General features: G+C 48.7%; 1 protein-coding gene across 3 annotated transcripts in view; it reads left to right on the top strand.

Moving 5' to 3' along the window:
- KMT2B (lysine methyltransferase 2B) overlaps window positions 1–9,204 on the top strand; it is a 68,237-nt gene that overhangs the window by 2,168 nt on the left and 56,865 nt on the right. For 2 of the 3 annotated variants that reach the window (XM_035117080.2, XM_035117084.2), the window contains exon 1: window positions 4,966–5,314. The exons of the other annotated variant lie outside the window; for it this stretch is intronic. In XM_035117080.2, the coding sequence (XP_034972971.2) occupies window positions 5,012–5,314 (303 nt within the window). In that variant the 5' untranslated portion in view covers window positions 4,966–5,011. Of the gene's footprint in view, window positions 1–4,965; window positions 5,315–9,204 lie in introns of those variants that run through there. 3 annotated transcript variants of the gene reach the window in all.

Here is a 9,204-nt window from a genome sequence, read left to right as displayed (position 1 = left end):
CCCTCGGAGTTGGCTCCTAAGCACTGGGGCCTACTGTGTTCACCCAAAGGTGGACTGTTCCAGAAGCTCTGCTTATGCCATGTTGATAGTCAAGATGACCCCATCCTTAATTGGTAGTGGCTGTAGCACTGAGCTCACACACAACTTGCTTTCATATCCACTAATTGGCCTGTCGGGATGGTACCCTTATCTGTGGGCCTGGGAAGCTGGGCGCAGAGCCCAGAAAAGGGAAACATCCATAATGTTTGGGGTATCAGCCACCTGTTTTCCCATGTGAAGTATATGCTGTTCTATTGGACAAAGAACGGGTGTATCTTTGTTTGGGTGCAAACAGTCCTTCATCAGACAAGTCATCTTGCTGTGGAGTCCATCCCACAGGTGCTGGTTATAAGGGGCAAGCGGAGCTGGCAGATTGCTGTTGCTGTAAGCCTATTTCTTTCTCTTTAATGAAGCACTAGAATGGATCACTCTGGTGTTTCAAACTTATTCCTGGGTTCTTCTGCGAAATCTGAACTCCTGTGATCTCTCCAGCTCTGCAGGGCGCAACACCTACCAGGTCCTAAACATAGTTCTCCCATACTTGGGCCCAATATTTGGCCTCGTCGACACCACACATTTAAAACAGTACTATATCATATACATACTATATCGTGGCTCCCTCCGCAAAGAATCATGAGAACTGTAGTTTGTTAAGGGTGCTGAGAGTTGTTAGTAGACCCCTGTTGTTGTTGTTGTTGTTGATCAACTCCTCACAGAGCTACAATGCTCAGAGTAGTTTAACAGTCAATTCCTCTTCCAAGGGAATTATGCCAAGCTCTGGGGGGGATAGGGGTCTCCTAACAACTCTCAGCACCCTTTACATTTTCCAGGAATATTTGGGGGAAGCCACAACCACTTAATGTGGTCTGATACCACTTTCACTGTACAGTGCAGATGGGGGCCTATATCTGAGCTCAGCCCTGAGCTTTCTTCTTAATCCAGGGGTCTTCCTCAAAACATGTGGAGTGTCCACGGGCATGTGCAGAGTGGTCTTCCCTCGCAGAAGTGTGACCACAGCTAAACTGCCCCCTCCCACATAGGCACACACTCACATTGATGGTGGTTTGCAGACAAATACCGGTAATAAGCCCAGACACCTCTCATTTAGAGATCCGCACTTATTTTTCTTAATTTACTACATTTATGTACTGTTCTACAATAAAGCTCTTTGAACAGTTTACAATAAGACGTCTTTTAACAACAAAAAAGGGGAAGGAGAACAAATCTGAAGAATGGCTTTACACAATCGGAGTGTCTCCCATTGAACTCAGTGGCATTGACTTCCAAGGAAATAGATTTTGCAAATATTTAGATTAGATTGTATAAGGTGACTTATACCACAATCTCTGTCTTTCCTCTCTGTCCTCTGACTCACACAGTGCTGGGATTTTTTTTTCAGCCCAGGGGCCACATTGCCTCATGGGTAACCTTCTGGGGGGCCACATGCCAGTGGAGGATGTGGCCAGAAGCAAGAGTGGGCGGGGAAATGGATGTCACTCTTAATGTCGCCCAGTAGGCTACATCCAGGTGAACGTCACAGTTCAAGAACACCATTCATCTCTGACATTCCCCTCCTTGGTGCCATGTTAGTATACCCCAACCATCTTTTTATAGGCAATTAAATACATCTATTTCATTCCACCATTTCCAGACACTTTTAGGACTTTGTCTTCTTTTTACTTGCTTTGCTTGTGGGTTTCATGCCTATCAGAGCTTTATATTGTTTCAGTCGTTACTATATTTCATTTTCCTTCTTGCAAACTACTTTGAGAACCATGATGGTAGAATTTCCTTCTCCTGTGTGAACTTCTCCAGTTAATTGAGAGAGCCTCCTCAACAATTTACAGTGGTACCTCAGGTTACAAACGCTTCAGGTTACAAACGCTTCAGGCTACAGACTCTGCTAACCCAGAAATAGTACCTCGAGTTAAGAACTTTGCTTCAGGATTAGAACAGAAATCGTGTTCCGGCAGCGCGGCAGCAGCAGGAGGCCCCATTAGCTAAAGTGGTGCTTCAGGTTAAGAACAGTTTCAGGTTAAGAACGGATCTCCGGAACGAATTAAGTTCTTAACCAGGCAGAGGGCCTTTTCGGTAGTGGCGCCTGCCCTGTGGAACGCCCTCCCATCGGAGGTCAAGGAGATAAATAACTACCTGACATTTAGAAAACACCTAAAGGCAGCCCTGTTTAGGGAAGTTTTTAATCTGTGATATTTTAATGTATTTTGCTATTTGTTGGAAGCCACCCAGAGTGGCGGGGAAAACCCAGCCAGATGGGCGGGGTATAAATAATAAATAATAAAAATTAACCAGAAGTACCACTGTAGTGTGCTTTTACTGTCTGTTGTTTATAGTGTGTACAACTGCCACAAAGTCTCATGCTAAAGGCTAGTCTAGATGTTTACTAAGCTGGGACAAGGAATGTACAGTAGTTTCCTTCAGATGTTTTGGACTGCAACTCCCATCAAGGAGTTGCCTTGAGACGAAAAAGCAGAATATCAGTATTTTAAAGGAATGCCTTTTTTCCCCCAGTGGGAAAAGATTTGTGGAATTTTATCTCTAGGGCTGCAATCTTATGTTTTCTTACTTCCAAATTGTTCCACTTGTTTATTACAGCACTTGTAATGCTTTGCTTAGCGGCATTGTAATGGACCGATAGCTGCCCTGATACCATTTAGAAAAGAACTGAAGACTGATTAGTATTTTAAATAAAAAATAAAATAAGGTGTTTTGGAGGGCAAGTTCAAAGAGTCATTCTATGTGTCTATTAAGACTTAGAAGTAACAATGTTATTTCCAAGAGGAGGATTAAAATGTAACTGGCACATTATGTAGCACTTGGGTCTATCGGAAAAAGCCAGGTTAAAAAGAAAATAAAGATGACATAAAGGAAGCCAAACAAATTCTGGCAAACATGTCCTTAAACATTGTGGGAGACTTTCTGCTCAGTTAGAAAAATTAACAAAACACTTAAAACACTCCCTGCCCTCCTTCAGTTTGACAGTGTGTTGGACTGGTAACTGTGCAGTCTGATTCTGTATGATTCCGCTGAAACCGTAAACTAGCTAGCTAGTCTGCATCTGCACCATATATTTAAAGCACATGCCTTCCACCAAAGTATCCTAGGAACTGTAGTTTATTAAGGGTGCTGGGAATGGTAACTCTGTGAGGGGAAATCTACATTATCAGGATTATTTTTTTTGGGGGGGGTGGCGAGTCATGTGCTTTAAATGTATGTTAGGTACGCAACCCTAGTTGGGGGCTGAAATCCCATATACTGTACAGTACAAGCTTGCCTGGGAGTAATCCTCTAGGGTTGTGCCACTGGATCTGGTTTATGCAAACAGATGGTGGAAATGGGGAATATGTGTTAGCATCCTAGGGTGTCAGAAAGAAATGTACGACTTCAGACAGCAGGTGGTGGTTGCTTTTTGTTTTTGTAATGCTTCCTTGGGTTTGTGTTTTTAAGCACTCTATACCTGGTATCGTAGCATAGCAGGGAGCCAGGTGTGCTAGAAGCTTTCACCATGGGTTTTTTTTCTCTTAAAGAAACACTTGTAGGTCAAGTTTTGTTTTTAAACAAAATAGCAATTTTTAAAGAGCAGCCCGACTTGCAGCCCAAGTGGTGCAGTGCATTCTGGCATCTTATTTGGCTTAGAGAGAGAGAGAGAGAGATACGTTTCAACTTGAGGGAAGACCGGTTTGGGAGTTGGCTGATCCTTTGAAACTTAAATGCACTTGTAAATGTTTCATTCAGCCTGAACACGAAAGTGGCCAAAATCTTGCGTTTCCCCGAGGGAATTGGGAGGGATGAATACCTAGATTGAAAGTGTCTCTCCCTCACCCTCCACTCCGCACCTTCTTAAACACTCCTGTTCTCGGTTCGTGAAATATTTTGTATATCCAACAAGTGATAAAGATCCTGCTTTTTCAGGTTTATCTGCTTTTCGGGGCGGGAGAGCTGTTGTACCATTTCCTCCCCAAATTCTCACTCGCACAGCCCCATTCAGAGTTTGTCCCGTCGCTGTAGCTTCTTTATTTCGTCGCGTACAGGGTGCGCGCTCGAGACCTTCATTCATTCATTCATTCATTCATTCATTCTCCCCAAACTTCGGCAACTTTTAAGTTCAGAGCGGGATGGGACTTGTCGGCTTAACGTGGCTTCTCCACTGTCAAATGGAGGGAAGCTGTCTTTGTTTTTTCTCTCCCCACCGCGTTAAACGGTCCCGGCGATGGTCTGTCTGCCGCAGGACCCTATTCCTCAGGGCTGCTCTCTGGGGCAGTGACGGCTTTCATTCATCACCTCTTCGGGGAATTCTCTGTGACAGCATTCTACGGGCCGCGCCGTCCAGCGGATGGGAAAGCCCCACCCCGACTACAACTCCCAGGGTGTATTCCAAACGAGACCGGGCCTCGCGCTGCATGCCGGGAGCTGTAGTCTTGCCGCCGCCGCGCCTTCTCTCTCCCCCCGAACGCGAAACGGACTCGTTCCTCATTCGCTCTTTCAGGCCTCCCACGGCTTCTGCCTTCATTGCTCGAGCTGAATCGGACTCTTATCCCTCAGGCACACGAGCGGATCCGCGCCCCGCTCTTCACCCCTCGCGCGAGCAGCCATTTACAGCCGCCTCAGTCGCCCACCACGCCGGAGGGCAGCTTAACTCGGGTGTCCGCCGCGTTGCCTCACGGGAGACGTAGTCACTCCCCTCCGCCCGCTTCGCTTCACGCAGCGGGGCTCCGCTCCAGCGGAGGACTTCCTTTCCCATGGTGCACGGCGCCGCCAGAGGGCCACTTCCGGGGCGCGGCGGCCGACGGGAAGCGCGGTCCCTTCCCTCGCGCCCTCCCTCCAGACGCATTGCACAGCCCCCCTCGGCGGGACTCGGGCTCCCAGGCTGCCCCGCGCTCGGCGCTTGAAGGCTCCTGCGGAGGATTGTTATTGTGGCGGCCCGGCCCCCCTGGGCTCCTCTCAGTGTTTAAAGATGGCGGCGGCGGCGGCTTCGGCGGGAGGCGGCGGCAGCAGCTCGTCCGGGGCCTCGCAGGCGCGGGGCCGCTTCCCCGGCCGGCCCGGCGGGTGCCGAGCGCGGGGCGCAGGGGCCGGCAGCCGCGCGAGGGTGTCGCTGCTGGCGCCGCGCCTGCTGGTCTGGGCCGCTCCTGGGGACGGGGAGCGGGCCGCGACGGACACCACCCTGGGGATCCTCCTGGGCCTCAGCCGGAGCTGGCGCCGCCTGCAGGACCTACTGGGGGACAGCAGCAGCAGCAGCAGCGGAGGCGAAGAGGAGCCGGTGAGATTCCCTGCAGCTGGTGGGGCTGGACGGCTTTGGGCCCCGTCTTGACAGGGGGCGCGGGAGGCGCTGCGGAAGCCCACGCACCCCGTGGGGTGGGGTCGCGCCGAGTGCACCCGCGCGACGGTGCTCAGCTGTTTAGTGGGGGGGGGGGTTGCAGAAGCACTGGAGTCGTCCTCTTCTCTGGCAAGACCTGGGCTTGAACCGCATTGCTTTTTAACTCCCTTCATCGATGCATTTCTCCAACAGGAGCGCCTGTTCTTGGTTGGTTTTGTTTCTTAATTGTAGTGGGGGTTGGGAGGCTTGTTGTGGCTGATGCGAACCCTGCCACAGAGCTCACCTGCAAAGTAGGGCAGGATCCCTGGAGTTTGCGCCCCTCCTCTCTTTTCTCCTGCTTCCTGGGCTGGAGGCTGGAAGCTGGTCTTAAATCCCATGCTTGTGCTTCCTGGGCTGAGCTTAGATGCTCTCTCCCCCCCCCCCACAGGAAATGGGCTGGGGGGGGTGCGAGGGGGTAGCCCTGGTTGTGGGAGTCTAGCTGACTTGTGAGGATGAGCTGGGCCTCCTTGCAGGGGAGATAAGTTTGTCTGCTGGCACATGGTGACCCTGCACCAGCCCATTGGCAGTGTGGGATTTGAGGCTGCAGGCATGTCCAGGAGCAAGTCCTGTTGAGCACAGGAGGGGTGCTTCTAAGTCAACAGACCTGGACTATAAGGGGGTGTAGGAAATCAGCTTTGTTCAGCTGTCAGCACCAGCTTCTCCTTTATGCAGGCTGTGCCTCCCACTTTGGATTGCTGCATGCAACACTTTTATCAGGTAGTCATGGTGAACAGATGCTGCCCTCCTTGGGGGGAGAGACAGAGGAGGGATTGCCTTTGAGCTTCCCTGTTGTTTGCACACAGCTTCTTCTTCAATAGGTGCTTTCAAACTTAAGGCGGTTTGGGCAGAATGGCCCTGTCTCTGGCTAGGCAGGGGTGTGGTGCGATCAGACATATGGGGCTTTTGTTCCTACCTTGGCCCTTGAAAGGAGAAAGCTGACAGCGCTTAGTCACCTGCTCTGCTGTCTCCTCCCTGCTCCTGTAGCATTAGACACATGGGAGAAACTAGCCTAACCAGGGATGGCCTTCACCATACAGATTCTTCCAGCAATTTGGGAAAATAACTTCACTCTTCTAAGGTTTCAAGCTGCAAAGAGGTAAATTGTTGCTGTTCACCAGGGAACAAGGGGAATCAATATGATGGAAGGCTTGTGTTGCAAGAATGGATCTTGGGGTTTTCTAAGGTGGGGAGGATGGGTGTTTCGGTGACTTTCGAGTCCCCAGAGAAATACGCTAGAAAGGAGTGTAAAGAAAGGTCAAGAAAGGAAGCAGTTATGACAGGGCTGGGCTGCTGCTTGTCTTTCACTATTGTACACCTATCTCAGCTGATTGCAAATGAGAGTTAAAAGTTAATCTCCTGAAATCTTGCTGCAGTGCAACATGGGACACAAACATTTAGCAGAGGCTGAGAGTGAAACTGAGGTAAGGGACAAGTTATCGGCTGACTGACTAGCCGGTATCTGGGCTTTATTTAAGAAACTATTAAGTTTTGAGTTTTGTTCTTCTCTTAGCAGTTAACCGAATTTCAGATGCAGGTTTTCTCATGAAGGATTTCAGTTTCTGCTTTGGAAGATTTGAATCCTATAGGTCTGACTACCTCTGCCACCAATGGGAAAAGCCTAGCTTCCAGAATTCAGTGTCTTTGGCCTGGATGAAGTTGCCAATGACTACCTGTTGTTTTGTAACTGTGAAAGTGATGCCGTTTATGTATATTGCTAGCACAGGGGGTGGTGCCTTCAAGAAAAGCACTGGCATTGCAATGGTGTGATCTTTTCTGTGCTCCCAGGCCTGTATCCATACTCCTTTATGTTGTGTGTCCTGGGACAGCTGTTTAGGTGTGCTTCATTTCAGGTACAGTACAAACAATTTGCCAGGGCTTGGTCTGAGAGTGTGCAGTCTATGATTTATGGAATAGCATAAGGAAGCAGGAAGACTCATTTGTGGTAGCTGCAAGTTGTTTCTTTGTCCTCAGCTGGTAAATCTGCTGGGTGGTGGTAGGGAGCTTGATCGAATCTCTATATTAAAACAAAATAGAAACAACTTTCCACATAGAGAACTTGGCTATTTGGCAGCAGGAGTGGGGGCGGTTTCAAGCCTTGCCTATTCCCTGGCATGTGAGTCTTGTACATGGTAGGACTTTTTTTGTGTATGAAGAACCATTCTGTCATGTGAACCCCCATCTGCCCTATGAAGTTGTCCATTGTAGATGGAAGTGTATTTACAGTGTGATCACATCTTACATCAGGGTTCGGTTCCAAGGGTTCTGTGTATACATAAAAATTACACATACCCAAACCCTTGGAGCCACCTTGCGGCTACTGGGTGATGGGAAAAGAGAAATAACCTTCCCCCGCAGTACTCCCATAGCTCGCACACCAAACAGCCCTTGCCTCGCAAGCAAGGCAGAGGTCTTAAAAGCTATTTTTTCACACTGGGTTATGCCCAGCGGACTCAGTTCGAAAGAACTTTTAACTTTCCACCTTGCTTGGATTTAACTTGCGCGATTTCAGCCATCTATCTTCAACCATGTATGGTTGAAATTGTGCAAGTTAAATGCATGTAATATGCAATTGTACTGTGCTTTATCTATTCAGTTTATATGCTGTCCTTCCGAAGGAGCCCACCACCTTTGTTTTGTAAGCATCTCGTCTGACTAGACCTTTCTGTTGTTGTTCAAGGGACAGCCCAGGATGGGTATTTTTAAATGGCAGATTTGGTTCCCCTAGTAAATTAAAAAAGCATGCAGGTGCCTAGCAGTTAGTTTTCCAGAAGATGCAAAAGGGACCAGTTTTGAAAGCGCCCTAAGCTAAGAGGTTTGAGAACTATTTGGCACAAATTGGGCTTCTTAGGGTGAGATGGCCTATTTTCTAGGAAGACCTGGAATGTTTGTAGGAGAAAGGAAGAGGGCTACTCAAGGTAAGAAAGCTTCTGCTTGACCTGCCCATAGCACTAGAAACTTGGCTGAAAGCACACAAGGACAACTAGTGACCAGAGATGTATGCTTTGACACCTTGATAGATTTAACTGGGTGGGCAGAATATACTGAAAGGCCATCACCTTGGCAGGGTGACTTCAGCCTTTGGAAGAGGGTTTGGTGAAATCACTTGTGATTAAATCCATCTCTTGCTAGTGTTGCTGTCTTCGGTCAACATGGGGAACCTGCAGCACTCCAGGTGTTGCTGCATTTGCACTTCCGTCAACCACAGCCAGCATTCCCAATTGCTAGGTTATGATGGGAGTTGTAGCACAGCAACCTGTTGGCACCCCTGACATAGGCACTACAAAATGATATGTGGTTCTCAGCACTTGTTGGGCTACACGGTTTGTGAGTGCATTCCAAGGAACCTTGAAGTGGGTTCATCCATAGAAAAAGCATTGGTGGCATTTTAAGGTTTCCTTGGTAAGAGGTTTCTGACAACCACAGATTGTCTTGTAAAGCATGCAGCCACAAAGGGAGTGTTGTATGCATCATAAGAGTACAGTTCCAGTCAACATGTCTTGGTGTGTGCACTCAGTTCATTTAGGGCAGGGGTGGGGAACCTTAGGCCCAGGAGTCAAATGTGACCTTCCAAGCCTCTTTGGCTCTTGAGACTGTCCCCAGGGTGCACGCCCCCACTGGCTCTGCCTGGCACCCTCCTTGAGTGTGGTGTTTTTTGTTTCGTTTTTGCAAATTTGGAATGTGTCACTGAACTCAAGACCCTTGCTTGCCTGGGTGGAGAATAGAGAGGGAAGTGTGAGTGTAAAGAAACTAGCATACTGTACAAAGGGGACAATGTGTATTCATTGTTCTGCCCA

Source organism: Zootoca vivipara, chromosome 6, assembly GCF_963506605.1.
Source record: "Zootoca vivipara chromosome 6, rZooViv1.1, whole genome shotgun sequence".
Lineage (NCBI taxonomy): Eukaryota > Metazoa > Chordata > Lepidosauria > Squamata > Lacertidae > Zootoca > Zootoca vivipara.
Note: the sequence above shows the minus strand (reverse complement) of the source record. Positions and strands in the feature narration are given on the sequence as shown.